Consider the following 23,504-nt stretch of genomic DNA (forward strand, 5'->3'; position numbering starts at 1 on the left):
TCTCCTAGGTTCAAGTGATTCTAGTGCCTCAGCCTCCCAAATAGCTGGGATTACAGGCATGTGACATGAAGCCTGGCTAATTTATGTATTTTTAGAAGAGGTGGCGTTTCACCATGTTGGCCAGCCTGGTCTCAAACTCCTAACTGCAAGTGATCTGCCCACCTCAGCCTCCCAAAGTGCTGGGATTACAGGCATCAGCCACCACTTCTGGCCCAGGGATCTTTCTGTTTCAGTTGTGGGCATCACTCTGAAAATCACACTTGCCAGAAGTGAGCATTTATATCTCTTCTCCACTGTAAGTGTCTCTTAGTGACATGAGTGGAAAGACAGGAAGAATTGCAGTTCCTTCATTTTCTGTCTTAGCTCCCTGAGATGTATATGCTGTACCTAAATTTGTGTTACACTTTTCTCCTTTGATTTGACATTCCTTGATAGGCAGAGAACACTTTTCTGTGCTCATATGTCACATGTCACCTCTTTTTCCCTTATGGAAAAACTCTTGTGTCTCCCATTTACCTTTCTGTGGGGTCAGAGATTTAGATGTCTTCCCAGACAATCAACTGGAGTATTAACAAATTCAAGGAGTTCTCATCTCTGTAGTTTAAATAGTAAAAGACTTAGACTAATGAAAACAAAAAGCCAGCCATGTGCATATCAAATTTTCTAGTTCTGTGAGCATAGTTTTTTCTCTTTCTCTTTCTATCTCAAATAATCTGCTTTGCTTCCCCTGGCATCGTGATTTAGTTTTCAACCCATCAGAGTCTTCCTGCTAGTGCTGGTACTTTCCTACTTGAGAAAGTCCACAGAATACCTTCTAGACCTCTGTCCTCCTGATGGCTATTTCATTTGATATATAGGGACCCAGAGGTCCTTCATCATTTTCAAACACATCAAGTGATATATATAGCAAGGCCACAATTAATAAAATGTTTCCCAGAATATATGTGTATGTTACATTTAGAGGAAACAGAAGTAGTAGTCACTTGTTTCTATCACCAGAGGTCTACTTAGTAACTATATTTTGTGGAAAATATCAATATATTTTATCCATTCAACAGACATGATGTGAGAGCATACCATGGAGACCCAACCCTGCCAGTGTGGCAGGTGGTATAATAGAAGGAAACAGCAAACTTGGTGTATCTGTGTTTGCGCACGTGTGTATGTGTGTGGGGAGCACTAAGGATGACTTTACAGAGGTTGGAACTTTAGAGCAGAGTTGCCAAGATAAGTGAGAGTTCACTAGGAAAACAGAAGGGAAGTTGATATTTCTTTTCTTTTTTTTTTTTTTTTGAGATAGAGTCTCTCTGTGTTGCCCAGGCTGGAGTGCAGTGGTATAATCTCAGCTCACTGCAACCTCCGCCTCCCTGGTTCAAGTGATTCTTCTGCCTCAGCCTTCCAAGTAGCTGGGATTACAGGTGCGCGCCACCATGCCCAGCTAATTTTTGTATTTTTAGTAGAGACAGGGTTTCACCATATTGGCCAGGCTGGTCTTGAACTCCTTACCTCATGATCGGTCTGCTTCGGCCTCCCAAAGTGCTAGGATTACAGGTATGAGCCATGGCGCCTGACCCAGAAGTTGATATTCAAACAGAGGAGCAGCATATGCAAAGACAGTGAGCTCTGAGAGAGTAGATGGATCCAGACTCCTATTGCTGATAGCATCCTGCAGGATTGGGCTTCAATGTGACTAACCTACAGTTGCCTCCAGGTGCTACACCCACTGAGTCCTTGTGTCTCTGCTGAGGCCCTTGCAGAGTTACTGGAGAGGGCTCTGTGTCAGATGACCTTAAGGAGGCTCTGATTTAGCCTTTTGTAAAATGCAAAGAGTTGAGGTCTTCTCCATGCAAGAGCTCCCTGATGTCAATGCGGTATTGAGGATGGGGCCATCTCCTATTTCTGTGGCCAGTACTGAGTTTTGTTATCCTTCCTTTAGGTAAGGAGTGCCAATGGACTGATGCCTGCCTGTCTCATCCCTGTGCAAATGGAAGTACCTGTACCACTGTGGCCAATCAGTTCTCCTGCAAATGCCTCACAGGCTTCACAGGGCAAAAATGTGAGACTGATGTCAATGAGTGTGACATTCCAGGACACTGCCAGCATGGTGGCACCTGCCTCAACCTGCCTGGTTCCTATCAGTGCCAGTGCCCTCAGGGCTTCACAGGCCAGTACTGTGACAGCTTGTATGTGCCTTGTGCACCCTCGCCTTGTGTCAACGGAGGTACCTGTCGGCAGACTGGTGACTTCACTTTTGAGTGCAACTGTCTTCCAGGTAAGGAGCTCCCTAGTGTCCCGGGATTAGGGGACAAACCCCTAGCACAGGAGGTAGTGGGTGTGGCTCAATTGCTTTTTTTAGGAAGCTTCCTAAAGCAAGGAAAAAGGGAAGTGAGAATTTTGTGTGGGGTGGGTTGCTAGTGAGGGAGGAGTTTTATGGGCCCACTGTGGTCCATAAACTGAGCAGGGGGTAATTTAGCATGTCAGGGTTTATGATGATGAGTGGTTAGAAAATTGTTTATTGTCCCTTTTGTAGAAACAGTGAGAAATAAGAGGAACAGAGCTCTGGGAAAGAGACAGGAAAGTCTGGAATGAAAAAGAACATGATGAGAATTAGACATTGGAAAATATGTATGTGTGGTTAATAAAGTGCTTTAAACTGAATTGACATTAACAGTAGGTGATCAACTTTCCTATGTGCTTTTGCTTTTGATGGAGTAATTCTTTGTTAGCCACCTAAAAGCACCCAGCTGCCCTTGATTTTCTCTGGGCTACTGGCCTTCACAACCCGCTCCCATGTACCCTCTCTGACTTTGGTGTAACCCTCCCCTAACTTAAGCTAGAGAATTCTGAAACTGAGGAGGGAGTCCTCTGTTAATCAGTGAGCACTTTTTGATGAGCTGATAAATGATATATGAGAGACTATGCATGGCATAATACTTTGATACACTCTTCACTGATAAAAGTGTTCTAGAGTACACACACAACCCAAAGATAGAAACAAAAAGAGGAGCAGTGTCGGGGAGCTTGGGGCCTGGTGTTCCATGGAGAGGGAGAAAGGAACAATCCTGGCCAATTCATTCAGCTCCTTATAAAAATGATGAGGAGGCTGAAAACCAAGAATTTTGATTGGGAACAGAATACAAGCAGCTGGAGCAGATGAATTACTAAGCAACAAAGATCCTGTTTTTATACAAATATCCTTAGTACAAAAACAAAAGAAGGAAAACTGTAGGGGGGAATAATGTGCTAAGTAAGCAGAATTGCCTCAAAAAGAAGTTGTTCTAGTTACTCTTTCAGAGTGAGAATCTTAGATTCTGGTGTTGTGGATATGGTTCACATATAATGGGATTGTGTGTTTTATTTTGGAGGGATTAAAGGTCATAGGTTGGTCCTCAGTATAAAATCAACTGGTAATTTATTCATTTCATTTGGTAAAAATGTATTGACTGCCTGCTGTGTTCTAGGCACCATGCTATGTATTTGGAATACAGCTATACAAAGCATTGCCACATAATTGAAATGAAAACTTTATATTATTTTGCTAAGTCACAAGAACAAGCATTTAATTGTATTACTTTTAGTTTCTCTTTTAATAAATAATAGATAATGCTATCATTCTAGATACTAAATAAGTGTTTTCTTAACATAATATTATTATCCACTTTATCTTGTAGAAAAGAAATAACTAAAATACATCTGTCTTCACTCCTGTATTTGCATTTTAAGGGTTAAAGACAGAAATAGAAATGTAAACAACTTTATTTTGAAAATATTTCAATATTGCAAATATTGTCTGAGTCTGATACTCTAGTAATCTAATTGGCTAGTAATTGATGTTAGTGTGATTCATTATTGAAGGCTTAATGTGTTTTTCAGTTTCAAGAAAATTGCTTTTAATAGTTGCCTAGAACAAGAGGTTGATTTGGCAGCAAGATGTTGACGGGAAGTTAGAGAAGTCAATAAAGGAAGTTTTTAGCTGAGAGAGAGTGATTATTCACTCCCATAGCCTCTGCATTGTTATCCATTAGCCATGATAAGAACCTTAGGGAATTCTGAGAGTGTGTCCAGGAAAGGATCTGTCAAACTAGAATAGTATCTCCTCCTTGAGAAAGGAAATAACCAAGGATTCCGCACTGAGAGGCTGCCAGGGCTAGTGAAATAGAGTAAGAAAATCTTGGCTGTCTCTTACTCTATTCTCTGCTTGTAGTTTAACGCAAGACACTTAATTTACTCACTGATGGGGTGTGTGTGTGTGTGTGTGTGTGTGTGTGTGTGTGTGTGAGGAGAGATTAACATGAGGGGTGGGAATGGGGAGATTTGGTGAAGAGAAAACTTAACTTTTTTTGGTGGCTCAGAAACTGTGCCAGGTACTTCCATGCTTATTAGCTCAATTACACAAAAATCTTGGGAGCAGGTATTATGTTTCAAGTCTTCCCACGTGAAGTAACTGAAGTTTGGAGATGTTAAGTGTTTCACCCAAAGTTGTACAGCTAATATGTGGTTAGGCTGGGTCCTGAAACCCAGGCAGTTTATTTTCAAAGCCTTTGCTTTGTGCATCTTACTGTGCCACACTGCACTGCACATCTGCTTCCTAAAAGCACTTTGTAGGTATGTAAAACTTTTTGTTAAATGCTTTAAGCTGTTTGGGTTAAAAATACATGTTCATGTTGTGAGAAAACCAAGACACTCCTAATTATAATCAAATAGTATTTGTTACATGTCAATATGTGTGTGTGTGTGTGTGTGTGTGTGTATATATATACACACATATATATATGGCATTGTGCAGATGTTTAAAAGTAGTTACATAGACTAGTTCTTGCTTTTCAGGGTCCCATAATCTAAAACAGATGATTCAACTTTGGATAAATATATAGAAGGAAATTTAAAGAGAATTCAAAACAATAGATGATGCAGTGACACCATGAATAAAGGTTATTTATACAGTTTCTAAGATTTCATGCTCATTGTTCATGTGTCCCAGGTGGAGTTCAGAAAATATTCACTTTATTTCCACAAAGGGAAATAGTGCCTAGAGATGGTTTTCTTTTAAAAAGTCCTTTTCATAATGCAGTGCCCTTCCTTCCATTGCCCTTCATTCAGTTGCTTCCCATGTTTGTCAGGAAACTAAAATGTTGCTTAGAGTAATAGTCACTATCTCAATGTAAACAGCACCCTTATTTAATGAGAATTATTATTTCAGTTCTAAAAATGGGGAAACAAAGTCAGCAGGAGGCAAAGTAGCTTGTTGAAGTATTATGCAACTCTCAAATGGTTGCTTCCACTGCATTTCACATCTTGGCACTTCTAATTGAGGGTTACTCTAACCACCCTATTTAAAATTGTAACTGTCCCCCACCCCCTTAATTACTAACCCTGGTCTACTTTTTGTTTTCTTTTTCTGTAACTCTTATCTTCTTACTATATAATTTATACTATATAATTTACTTCATTATGTCTATTGTTTATTGTCTGTCTTTTCCAAATTCTACTGCCTCTTACCTTTTCCAGAATGAAAACTAGGATCTTTGTTTTTGTTTACTGTTGTATTCCAAACACCTACAAACAGTGCCCAGTATATACTAGGCCCGCAAATATATATTGGCTGACTGACTGTATGGTTTAGTATTATGTCATAGTATTGAGACTGTAACTTTGGTCTTCTCATTTTCTTCTTTGTATTGTGCATCCTAGACTTAGTTTGGCCTCTCCTTTTGTCCTTGTATACTCAAATAATACTGGATAAGAATTTTGGAGTCTTTTTCAACTCTGAGTCAGTGAATGCCACATAACTTAGTGACTATATTTAAATGGTTAAGTTACAATTCTTTTCCTGCAAAGGATACTGTAGTCACTGTGAGTATTTTAGTATTATTGTAGGACTCAAGAGGGAATTAAAACTACAAAAATGACTCATCCTGTATGACACAGAAAGAAATGTTTCTTCACAGAGGGAGGAGAAAAATATCTCCAAGAGAGAACTAATAGAATCAAATCAATGAACCATGTCTCATCTTTTTGGATAAGTAACTGTTAATAATCCAGACACTTCATGAACTTTCATTATGTAAAGTCTTTAGTAGAAGCTAAAGGAGGGGCACCAACCACAGTAATTTTAAGAACAAAATGGAGCATGAAAATAAATGATTAAATCATTTACTCCCACTATTTTTGGGTTAGGGCCAATAATGAGGAGAGAAAGAGGTAGACTAGTTTTGTGTTTGTGGCAATTTTAATAAAGTAGCACAAGTAATCAGAAAACAGTAGGCTATTTTGAATTTACAGGCTGTCCCTTATGAGTTCACAGTTGGATTGGACTGTCCTCAATGTACTTTCTTTTTTTCTTTCTTTCCCACATCTCTTTATTCCTCTGATTTTGTTTAAACTTCATAAAGAGTTCTCTGATCTTTCCTTTCCAAACAGTGAAGGTTTATCCTTTGTAAACCACCTCTATACTCCACAGGCTGATGATACGTGATATCCCTATATCATTAAAGTAAAGCCTAAGCACATTCTGTGGCTTTTGTGTCTACTCTGTTGTTGCTGAGCTTAAGAACTATTAGAAATAATTCCCTCTTGCATTTTCACACATGGGGAATGTGACGTTCTCTTGGGTATTATGCTAATCATATTTTGGCAGGTTTCTCTGGAGCAGATGCAGAAATGATCATACCACTTTCCAGGGTGTATTATTTTAGCTCCTGTGACTTGGGCCCTAAGTCCATTTTACCTGATGTTCCTGAAAGATGTTCCTGATGTCTGTCACTGTTCTCTCATGCTGGATGTTCTTGCCTATGCTGCCTCCTCAGCTTTCTATCACCCTCTTCCCCTTTTTTATATAGAACTTATTCTTAGTGATTTGTCAAAGACACCCTATTTCACTGAAATGCCTTCTATATTCCCTATCCTCCAAGTGGATTGGAGACCTTCTAAGGTCTTTTGACATCTGCATATCTCTAGCACAGCACTTATCACAGTGATTATTTATCTGTTCATCTTTCCAAGTAGACACTCTCATTTTAACTCCCTACCCTAGTCCCCAGCATCCCCAGCATAGTGCCTGTCATAAAATGGTGCATCAATGAATATTTGAAAAATGAATGAATTGAACATGGTAAACAGAGATGAGAATTCCTATATTCTACATTTTTTTTAAAATGTACTGAAATTATTGTCTTTGAATCCTCCGATTTATTTCTTTGACTTCTTTGGTGACAAAGTTAGAAAAAAGTGAGGTCAATAGGAAGATATGAAGGGAAGCAGGTGGGAACAGTGAGCCTGTGCAGGTGATGAGGTGGGAGATACGTGGCACAGGCACAGGGGTCAGTGAGTTAATCTGGGCTTATTCAGAGAATGGAAAGTGTATGCCAAGAAAACTGGTTGGATAGGGACAGATTCCCTCTTGCATTCTCACACTTGGGGGCATGTGTCATTCTGTTTACTTTCTTTTTTTTTTTTTTTTGAGACAGAGCCTTGCTCTGTTGCCCAGGCTGGAGTACAGTGGCGCAATCTCAGCTCACTGCAATCTCCACCTCCCGGGTTCAAGCTATTCTCATGTCTCAGCCTCCCAAGTAGCTGGGACTACAGGTGCCTGCCACCACGCCTGGCTAACTTTTGTATTTTTAGTAGAGATGGGGTTTCACCATGTTGGTCAGGTTGGCCTTGAGCCCCTGATCTCAGGTGATCCACCCGCCTTGGCCTCTCAAAGTGCTGGGATTCCAGGCATGAGGCACCATGCCCAGCCGCATATGTCATTTTCTTGGGTGTCACACTGATCGTATATTTGCAGGTTTGCTTTTGTGACAGACTTCTTCTGGGGGAAAAAAGTATCCTTTTATCTTTTTACCTTTGTCCAGTTCCAGGTATCCCTGTTTTTTTTCTTCACTCTTTCTTCCTTGTTCATGGGAGCTTTTCTTGAGGACTTTGAGCCCAGCTTCGGAGAATCCTGGTTGTGTCATCTCATCTCCTTTCTGCTCACTTTTTCATCTTCTCTACCTAGCCTTTCTACCCTCACACCTCCTAGGGTCTGAAAATGGAAAGACAAGGGTGTTTGCCTGAAAGTTGCTGTTGTGTGTGGGGATGACAGGTTCGAAAGACTCTTTTCTGGTCCCTGCCCTCATTGCCATCATTAATCAGTTAAGTGGCCCATGGTTTTGTAACAACACAGTCTTAAAATGCTTCTCCCAAGTTTAATTTCTCTCCATTTTACCTTTAAAGGATGTGAATTGGCTTTAAACAGTAGACTCCCTTTAGTATGGCCCTGTGAGCCTCTCGGTGAATCTGCTACACCCATTCCACCCACGGGTCTGGAAACTTGTCTGTTTACCTTTCCCTGAAAACTTAAGATATATTTTTAAGAAGTGCCTTGTAACTTTTCATATAGCCTTTCCCCTACTTTGGGTAGGCTGTTTCCTACAAGAATTTGGTAGATCTTTCCAAAGAGAATTCTGTATCTCTATTTTTAAAGCATAAATCCTGTCTTAACTTTGGAGGAGAACTGATTTGGCTTGGGTTTTCTCAGACATGGGAACTTTTGACCTAAGTTTGTATTTTTACATTGTCAGAAGGGAACTCCGGGATCCCAGAAAATGTATGGACTGCAATTGGGTAAAGTTTCTGGTTCAGTACTTATTCCTACTTACTAGCTATTTAATCTTGGGCAAGTCAGCCATCTGGCTCTCAACTTCCTCATCTGTAACATAAAAGGATTAGAGTAGACAATCTCTAAGGGATGCTGTAATACTACTGACAAATAATAATATTAGCTAATATGTGTAAGGCACTGTGTTTAGTGCTTTTTCCCTTAATACAATAGCTTTGAGATTTATATACCATATAATAGATTTGAGTTTATATACCATACAATTTACTTTTTAAAAAAGTACACAATTCAGTAATTTTAGTAGATTTATAGATAGGAGTAACCATCACCACAATCAATTCTAGAATATTTTTATATATCAAAAGAAACCCTTTACCCATTATCAATTACTCTCCATTCCTCCTAACTCCCTCCCAGCCCTCGGCAACTACTAGTCTACTTTCTGTCTCTATTTGCCTCTTCTGGACATTTCATACAAATGGAAACGTGCAGTATGTAGTAATTTGTCACAGCTTCTTTCACTTAGCATGAGGTTTTCAAAGTTCATTGATGTGGTAGCATATATCAGTACTCCATTCCTTTTCATGGCTGAATAATATTTTATCATACAGATTTACCACATTTTATCATTTTATTTATCCATCATCAGTTGATTGACATTTGAGTTGCTTCTACTTTTTGAGTATTATCAATAATTCTGTTATGAACATTTTTCTATAATTTTTTGGTGGACATATATCTTCATATTTCTTGGGTATATACCTAGGAGCAGAATTGCTGCATCAGATGGTAATGCTGTTTAACCTTTTCAGGAATTGTCAGACTGTTCTGAAGTGGGTACATTATTTGACATTCCAAGCAGCAGTATATGAGAATTCCAGTTTCTCCACATCCTCATCAACACTTGTTATTGTCTGTCTTTTTTATTATATTCATCCATAATGTGAAGTGTGTATCTCATTGTGGTCTTGATTTACATTTCCCTGATGGTTAATGATTTTCAACATCTTTTCATATACTTATCAGTCATCATGTATCTTCTTTGGAGAATGTCTGTTCAGATCCTTTACCTACTTTATAATTGGTTTATCTTTTTAATATTGAACTGTAATAGTTTTTTAAAATATATCCTAAATGCAAGTCTCTTATCAGATAATAAGATTTGCAGATATTTTCTGTCATTCTGTATGCTGTCTTTTCACTTTCTTGATGATATCCTTTTCAGCCCAAATGTTTTTAACTTGATGAAATACAATTTATTTTTTCTTTTGTTGCCTGTGCTCTCTGTCATATTTGTGAAAAGTTTGCTTGTCCCACATTACAAAGATTTACTATTTATAAGTGATTTATAATTTTACCACCTACCTTTAGGTCTCTGATCCATTTTGAGTTAATTTTTATGTGCGGGGAGGGAGTCTAACTTCATTCTCTTGCATGTGGATATTTAGTTGTCCCAGGACCATTTGTTGAATTAAGTGTTGTTTTTATCTAATTCATTTAATCTTTACAAACCATTTAAGGTAGGTCCTGTTAATTCCCCAAGAAAGTTTAAGTATCTTGCTCATGTTCACCCAACTATTGCATGGCAATGCTGAGAGTTGAGCCTAGACAGTTTGGCCCCAGAAGCCATGCTTTTAGCCATGAAATAGCTGTCTTACCTACCTCCCCTCTTACCTACCTACCTACCTATTGACAGGGAAGAAGTACCTCAACAATAGTCAATCAGTTATAAAAAGAAAACACTTTATTTCTTTTCTGTTGTGGTTCTGCTGAAATGCTTCTGCTTTCTTAATTTGTCTGTGGTTAGTGAATTCAGTTAGTTGTAACATTGGCTAGTATAAAGTTAGAGTCACAGTTTCTATTCCTTATAGTTTAGCTACAAGGGCTTTACTACCTCCCTGACACCCTAGTCAACTGTATTTAGTGTTGCTCATCAGAGAGATCGAGTTAGGGAGAGGATGATCATTGACATTTTAGTACACCACCAGACCTCTTAAGTTTAGCAGTTGTAGGCCAGGGCCCCATTTTCCCCAACAATCTAAAACTATGTCTTTAAATTTTCCAAAGAATGTCTTCATCAAGAGCCCCAGACTAGGGGCTGGTCCTATGTTCACTCAAGGACATATTTTCACAGGTATTATTGGGCAGCAACTCTGAACCTAGTTCTTATTCAAGGACCTAGTAGGTCCCATAGATTCTGTAGGGGTGGGCTTCAATGGCTCATCATTTTCTGGCTCATTAGTCTATTTGTAAGACTCATATTTCTGTATGAATAATATGAAATATGAGTAATATACATTTTTGAAATTCGAGTATATTTTCATAGTCTCTTTCAGGCTTCCTTAGTGATTCATCTGCTTGAATGGACTGAGTACCAAATGCTTGGAGAAATATAATTTCCTTCAATAAAGCCTTCAATGATTTCTGTCTTCCCTGGAGTGATTTTTGACTAATGTTTTTGGTCACTCAGTTTATACTTGTTTATATGACCGCCATTGTATTAAGAGAAATCAGCCATGTTCCAATGCAGCAGAGCAGATGTAGAATGTCACAATAACTTATGGTAAGGAATAAAGCAAAGTGTGATTGATGCATGTCCCACTCACCAGGCTGTAAATGCCACAAAAGCAAGGACTCACTGCTGTATCACCAGTGCCTAATGTAAGGCCCAATAAGTATTTTGAGTGAGAGAGAGGAACCTTAAGGGATATTTTGAGGAAGCCAAATATGTAATCATACTATATTTCAAATAGGAGAATGTTTATAATAGAAGCTGATAGTCTTCTATTTAATTAGCTCAGGAGTTTGGTAGCAAGGAAAGAGAAAGGAAGAGGCCCAACATATAAACTACAAAGGACCACATTGTGGGCAGTTAGAGTGAAGTTTGGTGTACTAGTTTCATTTTTCATAAAAGAAAAAGTCAAGGGGAAGGAAGCAGTGCTATAAGTTTAGAGAAGAGGCTGATGAATTTGAAGTGCTGGTAAGCTTAACTAGTAATAATGCCATCCAATTTTCAGATACTTTTTAACATTTGTATAGCACTTAATTCATGATGTGGCACTTATAATTAGAAAGACAGGATAGGCAAGTGGAATTAGCCTCATTTTTTACAGGTGAGGAAGCTGATGTGGAACTTTAGTTTACCATGTACGAATAGCTTGCAGGTGGTGAGATTGGGACTGACCCATGTCTTCATACTTTAAGTTCAGTGTTTTTCCAATATCCTCCTCCACTCCCTTTCCCACCTGGCTTGGAAGCCTAGCAATCATTCAAAGAAAAAAAATAAAAGGAACTTAAATTTAATTAGGTAATATTTTATCTGTTCTTCCTATTAGTCTGGCATGGAGCTGTGGAAAATCTAATACCCTGTTTTTTCAGAACCCTTGAATATCTCTGTCCCAAGTAGACATTTATCATCCCTGGGATTTTATTTCATGAAAACATTTTGAAATACTTGTGAGGTAACTATGAAGGCATGCCATTGGCACAATGAATCACTTTCACTGTCTAGCTATGCTTGAGGTCAGAGAAGACAGAGAATTGGGGATTTTTCATATGGTGAGTCCTGGGTGAGCAGCTGTTGAACTGAAGTCATGAAGTGGGTCTGTTTTAATAATCATGTTCTGTGGGAACAGAGCAGGTCGTTTCTTTTGTATGAGATTTCACCATTTTCTTTTGTTCTTTATTTACCAGGTTTTGAAGGGAGCACCTGTGAGAGGAATATTGATGACTGCCCTAACCACAGGTGTCAGAATGGAGGGGTTTGTGTGGATGGGGTCAACACTTACAACTGCCGCTGCCCCCCACAATGGACAGGTATGTACAGTGTGGAGAATCCACCAGAATGGGGTATGGATTGGTGACCAGAGGCAGACTGTTTTTTTAAAATATCAGTAACAAAAATCTTAGGCCTGCTCTGGAACCAGTGTGTGAACTGAGCAGGATCTCCATGCTAGATCTTTGCTTATTGTACTAACCTCATACATTCTCCTATGTTCACTCAGAGACATATTTTCACAGTTATTATCAGCAACTCTGAACTCAGCACCATGCTAGGTGCTGTGGCAGATATGAGAGAAGAGCATGACTGCTACACTCTAAGCTTATTATCTGGGAAAAGCAGGACATTACCTGGAACGTAGTTGATGCTTAATAAATATTAAAGAGGAAAAATTTCCTGAAATGCTAAAATAAATTATACAGGTTACAAGAGTTCAGAGCTTATTTGTTCATGGACAGAGATCTGTCCCATCTTAATGTCATGTCCTATAACTAGGCAAAGTGTTGGGCAGGTACTCTTAACGACATTATTTTTATGATATGCATCCTACATTTGTTTTTTTCTTCTATCCCTTTTTGCACACAGGACAAAAATAGATTTTTCTGCCTCTAACATTAGACGGGTAGTCTTGTTTAATTTTACAGCCTCTTGGAAGTTTCTCATGTAGTCTTAGGCAGGTTGAGTGATCTATGTAGACATTTGGTTCTAATTTCTCTTTATATTTGTTTATCTACTGAATAGAGACAATTAAGAACTGATTAAAGGACTAAGAGCTGGGCCTTTTTGAGAGAAATTAATTTAATGTGGAAACCCAAGAGGAAGTTAGTGTTATAAGAAAAAATTAAAGCACCAGTAGTGGGGCTATCTCCTACAAAGAATCTTAATGTTGAAGTGAGGTCATTACTACCTGGTATTCTTTACTGTCTCTGAATTACTTTTCCTTATCTATAGCATCTAATTATTTAGAGTACTCTTTAAAACTATAGACTATGAATAGAAAAAGATGAAAAGCATTTAAAAACTCAATCACACAACTTCATAGGGAGGCCAAACATTTCTACTTTTAATCCCCAAACTGTCCCTTTTAATACTTTTCCACCAGGTTTTCCTAGAATTGGGAGTTCCCCTAGAATTTCTTCATGGTGTTTTGATCCTAGAACTACACTTTTAGCCCTCTGTACTTTTTATCACATTCTCTCTTCTAGTTTTTGCCATTTTCCTGTGGTAGACTTTTCAGAGGCTATTTTTTCAACTTAAAAAATTACTGTAAAGTTAATTACATGACATATAGTAACTGGAAAAATTTATGGTTTTTTTTTTTTTCTCTTTTTAATGATCCTTACAGTATTGGACAGGATGAGATACTTGTTAAGAACTTGACCACATTCTGATCTCTTCCTTGCTGTGTGAGAGTAACTGTGTAGTACTGAGGCTTCTGATGCCAGTGAAGATTAAACAGCATTGTAGTATTGTTGTTGGTTTTTATTTGATACCACACTTGGTTTCTTGCTTTGATATTAATTAGGAAAGCCTGCTCTTGGGGAAAACTTTCCCAGTGAAATGATATTTTATTCAAATTTCTTATTCCAGGACATTTAATAAATGCCTCTTTTTGATAGAAGTCTTTATAAGATGTTTCTGTTTTTATATTTTCCAAAAAGGGTAGTGGAGATCATGAATAAGTTTAATGTGGCAATTTTATTTCTTTTGATTTGCTGTCTGTCATTTAGAGTGACCTTCAGTTTTTTTGTTATTTATCACAGGTTTTCTTCTTCACTCATACCAATTCTTTGATTCCCAATGAGAAGCCTTGTTTTTGCCTTGCCCATCATCAACAGGATAAAGTCTAAGATCCTTCTTCTGTTATATGAAGCCTTTCATGGCCTCAGCCCTGTCTGCTTCCCCAGTCTCCTCATGCATCTAGCGGCATGCCTTAGCAGTTATCTGCTCCCAGTTTTCCTATACATACTGCATAGTACTTCGCATCCTGTGTCTTCATTGACACCATTCCTTTTCTCTAGGGTTTCCTTCTCCACTCCTCCCCCATTTTTCTCATCATTTTTGGCATGGCTGACTCAGATCAAGTGGTTACCTCCTTCAGGAGGGCTTCCGTGATCTCTCTCCAGGCTGAGCTAAATGTTCTACTCTGGACTCCCTTAGTACCCCATGTATTCCCCTGTGATAGCAGTTACCACGTTTGTATTGATATTATTATATACTTGATGTGAGGGATGTACCGAGTTATGGGGGCAGTTGGACTATTGATGACAGCAGTTACTAGCACTCCTTACAGACCTTTGTTCTCAGTAACATGTAGCTGAGCTATTTACCATCCCAGCCCCTATTCCATTGTAAAGAGAAAAGCAGAAGGAAAATTTTGTGTCATAGGGCTTATATTTCTACTGATATTAGATGTATAAATTCAGATTAGTATTTTCTGTGTTACACAAATTAAATAAGTGAATGGAGCAGGGATCTAGTAGGAGTTAACTAATGTTTGTTAGCATCCAAATACTGTGCTGATTACAATGTTTTATCTTGTACAATCTTTGCAATAACTGTATTAGAGATAGAGTTTAAATGTCCTTTTTTCAGATAATGGTGCATATTCAAACGGGTTAAATAATTTGCCCAAGACCTGTAGTGGTTGGGTTAGGGTTTGAACCTAGGCTTGTTGAACTCCAAATCTGTGGTCTTTTTTCTATATAAAATTGATTTTATGAGTTATCTTGTTTTATTTGAAGAACTTTGGGTTTTCTTAATAGACTGAAAATTTCATTTATAGTTTCATTATCCTAAGATTTGGTGATTTACTCCTTGTGTTTTCCCTTTTTGAGAACCTAGCTGGTTACTTTGAGGTTAGAAGTTAACATTATGTAAATGCTTTAGATTCAGTCTGATGCTTTTTCTCTACACCTAAGAGACTACTACAACTTTGTTCAGAATTCCTTTTACAACTTCTAGCTGTAGACTTGAAGCATTAACTATTTGGTCTGGCTTTTGACAAAATGAAAAAGGAGGGGTTGGAGTAGTGGGTTGAGGAAATGAAGGAAATGAAGTTGCCAGCTATCTGAAAAAGAATGGGTAGGACCATAGGGCTGAGAAAAGATAGGCATTAATTTTAAATAGATGGAGATTTTGAAATTTGCCATTCTTTTAATGAGAAGAACCTGATAGTTACGGCTTTGTTTTGTAAGTACATATACATAAAAGGCTTGGTCTTTTGTAGCAAGTTCTACACTTCAAGATGAGTAGAATTTTTTCCAGCTCTATTCATGGTTTGATTTAGGAAAAATATATCAGCCTCCTTTTCTCAGAAGCCTTTATTTGCTATTATCTCTTTCTTGGGATATTGAAACAATAAAAAATGCAATAAAAAGTTTATTTTTTCATTTGTTCTGCAAACAGCTATTATGCTAAACATTCTAAATCCATCCTATTCTGTATGGTGGCCCCTAGTTTCATCTTGCTATGGAGCATCTGAAATATGACTAATGTAAATTGAGATGTGTTGTAACTGTCAAATAACTGATTTTGAAGACTTAGTATGGCCTGGCACAGTGGCTCATGCCTCTAATCCCAGCACTTTGGGAAGCTGAGATGAATGGATCTCTTGGGCCCAGGAGTTTGAGACCAGCCTTCGTAACATGGCAAAACCCTGTCTGTACAAAAAGTACAAAATTAGCTGGGTGTGGTGGCATGCACCTGTAGTCCTGGTCACTTGGAAGGCTAATCATGCCACTGCACATTCCACCATGGGGGACAGAGTGAGACCGAGAACCTGTCTCAAAAAAAAAAAACAAAAAACAAAAAAGAACTTCATATGGAAAAAAGATATCTTTTTAATAATGTTTAAATATTGATTAGATGCTGAAATAATACATTTTGGTACATTGAATTAAATATTAAAATTAATTTTCCCTATTTCCTTTTTACTATCAAATGTTTTAGTAGCCACTGGAAAATTTAAAGTTATATCTGTGACTCTCATTACATTTCAGTTGGACAGCATTACTTCAGATACAAAAATGGTCTGTAAGTATTACCATTGCTGCTGCTTTGTGGAAGCATCTGTTCTAGCCCTGAAGTAGAGGAATAGATGGTTTCCCCATGGCCTGTGGGCAGAGCTGTGTTATACCCCACTGCAGGCATTTTTACCTACAGTGGCTGTCTAATTAGTGTTTGTTTGTGCCTTCAAAAACTACCACTCTTGTGGACTAGCTTAAGCTCAGATGGAAAAAAGAAACTGGTCTTAGGGAGTGGGTGTGGGGAGATGATTTATTTCTTTATAGGAATTGTCTTAGAGGGATAAGCCTGAATACTGGATGTTCCTTTAGGAAATAGAAGTAGACCTGAGAGTTGGATGAAGATAGAGCACAAATGTCTTTATTATACTGTATTTGGCCTCAGGCCATCTTATCAGAGAATTTCTGCTCTGGCAGATACCCATTTAAGGAAAAAAAGATTTTAAAGGGCTCAAAATTTATTAGAGCAGCATAGATTAATGTTTTGTCTACATAGACTGCTATTTGAATTTTCTTTTTAAAGGTTTGTTTCCTTCAGAATTAAAGTTGACCCTTAGCTCAACTCACAAATTCCTCTCTGTGGCTGCTTTTGACTTTGGGCTCACTTCTGGGGCAGATGTGATTTATTTTCTTGTGCTTGTTATTAATCCAGAAATGTAAGTTCAGCGTGGGCTTGGAATAGTGCTCTGGGACATGAAGCAGAAGTGAACAATGGAAGTTAGGTGGATATGAGTCAAAGAAAACTGACCACACTTTCTCTCAGCTCTCCTTTAGAGCATGATGAGCCTCAAGAGCTGGGGGAGGTTTCCATTGCTGTCGGTGCTCCCATTTCAGTAAAAATGTTTGGCGTGAGTTGCAAGTACATTCGCCAGAGGTGGTACATCAGCTCCTCGTGTCTGGGAATGGAGACTTTCCTCATGGTGCTCTTATTCTGAGCTGGATGTTCCTGTCTCAGTCCAGCCTCTAGCTGGTGATGAGTTATTCTCTAGAGTGAGGCTTTCTCACAACCATTTTTCTACTTTGTTTAAGACTGTAGGGATGGAGCTTTTTGACTGAGAGAGTAAACTACTTAAATCTGGGACTGGAAAGTTATTCTCATTTGTATTCTGCATGGAGGAATGGGAAAAAGGTCTCATATTTCAATTTCTTTGCTGTCAACTTGACTGTGAGGACTCTATAATAAGCCTGTTCTCTGAATTCTACCTCCTCACCCCAAATTCACTTTTCTATCAGTTGGGCAGACTGCCACAGTGCTAACCTGAAGCACCCTTGCCCCAGATATGCCAGAGTTGATTAGTGGCGCTGTTGGTGGAAACAAGGATGAGTAGATAGTCTAGCCCCACATGCAGGAGGTGAGACTGCAGGATCCTTCCTGCCCTGCAGTCAGTGACTCAGGGTGTTGCCTTGGCTATGTTACAGGCATGATCCAGTTTAACTTCATGGCTCTCTAAGCCCCTGTGGAATGGTTGTTAGGAGGTTCAATAATTTATCTATTGGACCTACTTACAGATATTTATTGAACAACTGCTACAGGGAATATATTATGCTAGATACTGTAAGAGAAACAAAGAAAAAGATTCCTATTTTAAGAGTGATAAAATTGACTAGGAAGACATAAGAAAGTCCACACATAACCACACTAGGAAGTAGAAAGTGTGTGTGAATGTGAATTTGAAAGAAACAGTGGTAGGAATTGGGAAGCATCTAAGTACTTGATGGCGTAAGGAAGGTGATCAAGAAGAGTGAACTTCTGTTTTGAGTCTGAGTAATGGATGGGAACTGTTGACAGAGATGGAGAAATAGTGTAGAGATGATGGTAAGTTGGAGATGAGTTTTCCAAGTGAAAAACATGTAAGACCCAGGAGCTCAGAATACAGGCAGGGACAAGAGACTCAGATTTTGAGTCTTTTGGTTACCATGGAATGTGTCAAGTCTGTGAGGGAAATTGGGTGGAGTGATAAGAACAGAGGATTTGGACCCAAAGTATGAGAAACATCCACCCTTCAGAAAATGGATGAGGAATGGGATCCAAAGAAGGAAAGTGAGAAAAGGGGAGGTTTGAGAGGTGGGAAGAGAGCTCAGCCATGATAGCATCCTTCAGTCAAAGGATGCAGCCTTAGAAGCTTGCCCTGAACTCAACTCTAAATGCCTCGGTGGCAGCTCCTGTAATATTTCACTACTCTTACTGGGTTATGTGCTCAGCTTGCCTAAGAGACTATCAGTCTCTGGAAGACAGGAAACTGCTCTTACTTATTTTGGCATTCCCAGGACTGATTTTAACAAACCATGGTTATTAATAAGTGACAACCAGGAGACTCAAATATGAATGATAACCGCAAAATGTTCATTAGAATATTTGAGTTATTAGAAATTTTCTGAAGTACAGTTTTAATACAAACAAGACTAAGAAGCTAGATTGCAGGAAGTTAAAGAAAAAAGTAGGCTTGGGGAAGGAGGAAGGAGCAAAATGGGTTTAGATCACTATGTAAGATTTTGCACAACTAAAAAGAAAGAGAGAGAGAGACACAACGCAGGGTTATAGGAGGTAGAAACTTTATTCATCTCATTGACCATAGAGCTCAGCTACACTAAGAGCTAAGGCAGCTCAAAGGATGTTGGCTAATGAAATGGATTATTGGAAGGGGTTTACTCTCACAGGTTTTAGTGGGGAATACAGTAGGTAAGATGTCTACTGGGAATGAGAAAGGAAGAAGATGGGGAAGTTATAGTCAGAGAGTGGAAGTACCAAGTTGGAGATCTTGGATGAGAACAATGAGTGTCTTGTAACAGGGGTGTAGAATGTGAGTGTGCTTGTGATATGGAGTGGATACGGAGGTCTATAAGGTTGAGAAAAGTAAGAACCCTTGATTCAGATAACCTTAGTGGTCCTCAACCCAGATATTGATTTCATGTGAGGCAGGAGAGGAAACAGCAAGAACGTAAGCCACGCACTTGTCATTCTAGGAAGAGGAAATTGGTCCAGGAGAACAACAGACCATGGTGTGATAATTTATATTATACTATGTATTTTTTTTAATCTTTAAAGGACTTCATCTATCTAATTTTAATGTCAGAAATTAGAATGTATTTATTGATTTCTTTCTCTTGAAGATGAGGGATTAGCATACTTTTAGTTCTGATATCTTTCATTCACTCCCTAGATTTTATATAAATAATCTGGGTTTCAATATTTATATTATTGTTATCAAATTTATAAACATATGAATATTCTTTAAAATTATTCTTGATATTTACAGTTTTATAACCCAATTTATAATATTTTCAACTTTGTTTTATGTGTTACTTGTGTTGTGCTAACTACCAGTGCAATTATGTCACAGCATTTTCATTTCTGAGTTCCTTATTTTCATTCACACTTTAGCTAAATAAGTATCTTTGAATAATTTTATTTCAGAGGATTTACATGTTGGCACCATTAGGTTATTCAAAAACTGTCTTTTGATTTAGTTGCCTTCATACACAAGTTGTATCTTGACTAGATATCAAATTCTTGGGTCACGAATTAATCTCATCAAGTTCTTACACATTGTTCCTTTGTGTCTTCCAGTTACTATCCTAGGGAAATGCAATGCCAGTTGAGTGTTTCTTCTTTTTCATAAGTAACACTGGGCTCCCTGCTCTCTTTTTCATTTGTTGTAGAGTTGTCAGGAAAACCTATTATCTTTGTATTAGGTCTTCATTTCTTTCGTCTGCAGAGCTAAAATCTCTCTTGATTTTTAATCTGTTCATTTTTTGTTTTGTGTTCTGTGAGAGCTCTCTTAAAGTTCTTCTTTATAACACTGACTTATACTTCTTCATTGTCAGGTCAGTCCTTTGTAGCCTCTTCTGCCTGCCTCTCAGCCCCTTTGATCAGAAACTAATGTCCTATATTATTTTTTATTTCTTTGTAGAACATAAATATGTCTAAATGTCTTGAGCATACAGAACCAGTTCTTTCTAAATGTATTAGCTCCTGGAAGTGAATAATTTTCCCAGTATGCTTTTCATCAATATCTTAAGCATTACATTCTCCATGTTTTATGTTGTAGAATCTTTTAATAGGTGACATGTTGTTTTTTTCCATTTTATTCATTCTGAGCAGAGTAACTGCCTGCCCATAGACAGGGGAGGTGGGTACTCTTTGTATCTCCTCACTCTCAACCTGGCTGCAGCTAATTTTTCCTCCTGGTGCAGTGAGGGGCTTTTATGTAAACTGGCTCAACAACCCAGAAGCCTAAGGAAGTGGGGAGAGCCAGAGAGTGGGGCCTCCTAGCAGGAGACCAAAGCTTGGCACCACTTTCTTCTCTGTGGCGGGGGTCAGCTTTCTGAATGCCCCGCACTGGCCCAGCCTCCATGACAATCTACACAGTGGCTGAGCCTGGGTGCTTTTCAGTGCTGCTGCCTTCGGAATCCGCCCCAGATGCACTGCAGTATTTCTCGTTGCTATAGTGGCCACAGGAGCCTGGACTCTGCAGTGCTTGAAGTTTTTGTTGACCTGGAGGTGTGAGGTGGAGTTCAGTCCATTCTCCTCACTGTAGCAGAGTGAACTTTCTGAAACATGCATTGGATCGAGTCATTTCTTTGCTGGGAACACTTCAGTAGGTCCTCCTTGTCTTTGGATTTAGTCCCAAGGCTGTGCATATAACTCCCTCTCCAGCACACCTCTCTGCACTCCCCTAATGCATTTCTTATAATTCAACCACAAGAATTTTTTTTCATTGCCTCAAGTGAGCCATGCTGTCTCTTCAACTCAAGCCTATACTTTCTGCCTGAAATACTCCGCACTCCACCCTTTTTCTACACACCCTCTCACACACTTCTCCCCTCTTGCACGCTCCTCCCAGGCCTTCTCTTAAAAGTTTCATTCTCTAGTTCCTCTCTATTCTCCCTACTCTGTACTCCCAAGGCAATAGGTATCTATGAAAGCACCTATCACTCTGTGTCATCATTGTTTGTTTGTTTATAAATCTGCTATTTGTAAGTTCTGCAGGCAGAAGCCATGGCTGTTTTGTTCACCATTATAATCCCAGTGTGTATAGTCGGAGCCTGGCACATTGTGTTTGTGTGCATGTGTGTGTGTGTGTATACATATATATTTTTTAGATAACAAATGAATGAATTACAGCATTCAGTTTTCCAGTCATTCCTAGCCCAACCTCATCTCCAAATTCACAGCTCTTCTTACCTTTCTAAGATACTTTAGTATTTTTCTTTAGTGTGCACCAAGTTTGTACTAAATCTGTAAAACTAGACTATATATGAAGACTACATTTGACAATCAATGTCAAATGAGATGGAGTTTAGTGACACAGGAAGGGGACTGGGATGAGGGGTTTGTGTGTGGACTGGTAGTGTAGACAAGGGTGACAGACACTTGGGGTAGGAACAGAATAGAGACACTCTTTGTTGCTATGAGAGGGGTGAGTTGAAAGATGATTATTATTTTGGGATTAGGATAACTTAAATAAGAGAACTTTAAGCAGATAAACATTCATTTAAGGAATATTTATTTAAGCTTGGGACTGTGTTGCATGCTGGGGATTCAGTGATGAGGGAAACAGCTCCCCCCCCATTTCTTCATGGCACTGACAGTCTAGTGAGAAACACAGGCATAAACAATATAATTCTCCATAAAATTTTGAACTGTACTAAATGCCTTGCAGGAAACATAGAATGTATCTGGAGAGCATATTAACAGGCAGAACTAGTTGTGTTTAGTGACAGGCAAGGTGTCTTTGAGAAGGTAACATTTTCGACATAGACAATGAGTAGGAGTTGGGGAGAGAGAGGATAAGACTATCCCAGGCACAAGGAATAACATGTGCTAGCCACTGAGGAGGGAAAGAATGTGATCATTTTGAGAAATGAAAAAAACCCAGAGTGGCTGGAGCTAGTGATATTTCATGGTTAGAGCTTAAAGAGATAGGCAGAAAATGTAGGGAGGTGTTAGAATTTTATTGTAAATGCAAAATAATTCATCAAAGGATTTGAGCAAGTGAGCGGCACAGTCCACTTTACATGTTAAGATCATCCTGGCAGCTCATTAGAAAATACATTGGTCATGATGCAGGGAAACCAGGCCTTTGAGAAGTCCTGAAAAAGATGATGGTGTCTAGAATTAGTGGAGAAATTTCTTGCATTTATTCTGTATGAGTATCCTTTCCACAACTACATTATCCCCTTAGTCACATCGATACTCCCAGACCATCCTCTCAGTAGGTAGGGCCTGTAGACAGCAGTGTTTATACAGAATGTTTCACCCAACTTTATTCCCTGCAGGTGATGGGACCCTCAAGCTTGTTCTTTGTTCTTCATCTCCAACGTCAGCAGCGTGATAGAAAGTCTCTTGTGTATAGAGCTGAGGTTTTGTAGGATAGAAGTCACAAGAATGAACTTCTCTGATACAGAAAGAGGTGAAACTCCAGAACTCAGAGGCTTGGGTGACTGCTGGTTGGAAGGGTATATTGGAGATGGAGCTCTTTTGACTCAGCCATAGAGGAGAAGGTAGCAGGGTCAGGGCAAGGGCCAGCCAAGCTCATTTTTTATTTGTTCCTCTTGTGGAGATTGTTGTTGCAATGAGAGTTGACCCTTAACAGGACCAGTGATGTGATCAAACTTTTTCCCACAGACTTCACAGTTGAGAGATGAATGGAAAGGGTGGGAGCCGAGGCTCAGCACCTTACTTTTTTCAATTCCTTTCTCTTCTTTTCTTTCTTTCTCTTGTTGTCCCTCTCTATTTTTTTACCCATCACTTGTAGCTCCAAGTCAAACTAGTGGTTCGTGGGTGGGGCCCTTGCCTTGAGAGAGCCGTAATGAGCTGTTTGTGTCCCCGCGTGTTACAGCTCATAAATGCTGACTGTTCCAGGGTCCTTGGCTCACTTGGCTGAAGCGTGATGCTAATGAGGCCCAGGCCATGGTTTCTATTTCAGCACAGACCTCTTAGGTTCACCCTGTTATATTTACTGCCACAGGCTGTGCCCATAATTTTTTTTTTTTTTTTTTTTTGGAGATGGAGTCTCGTTCTGTCGCCAGGCTGGAGTACAGTGGCACGATCTCAGCTCACTGCAGCTTATAAATGCTGACAGTTTTGTGGTCCTTG

At 38.9% G+C, this 23,504-nt stretch overlaps 1 protein-coding gene across 1 annotated transcript in view; it reads left to right on the forward strand.

The window, feature by feature from the left end:
- The window catches only part of NOTCH2 (notch 2), a 167,803-nt gene that overhangs the window by 73,589 nt on the left and 70,710 nt on the right, over positions 1–23,504 (forward strand). The window contains exons 4-5 of the mRNA XM_011933036.1: positions 1,937–2,272; positions 12,293–12,415. Of these exons, the coding sequence (XP_011788426.1) occupies positions 1,937–2,272; positions 12,293–12,415 (459 nt within the window). The remainder of the gene's footprint in view (positions 1–1,936; positions 2,273–12,292; positions 12,416–23,504) is intronic.

The sequence above is a fragment of the Colobus angolensis genome, unplaced genomic scaffold (assembly GCF_000951035.1).
Source record: "Colobus angolensis palliatus isolate OR3802 unplaced genomic scaffold, Cang.pa_1.0 Scaffold124, whole genome shotgun sequence".
Classification (NCBI taxonomy): domain Eukaryota; kingdom Metazoa; phylum Chordata; class Mammalia; order Primates; family Cercopithecidae; genus Colobus; species Colobus angolensis.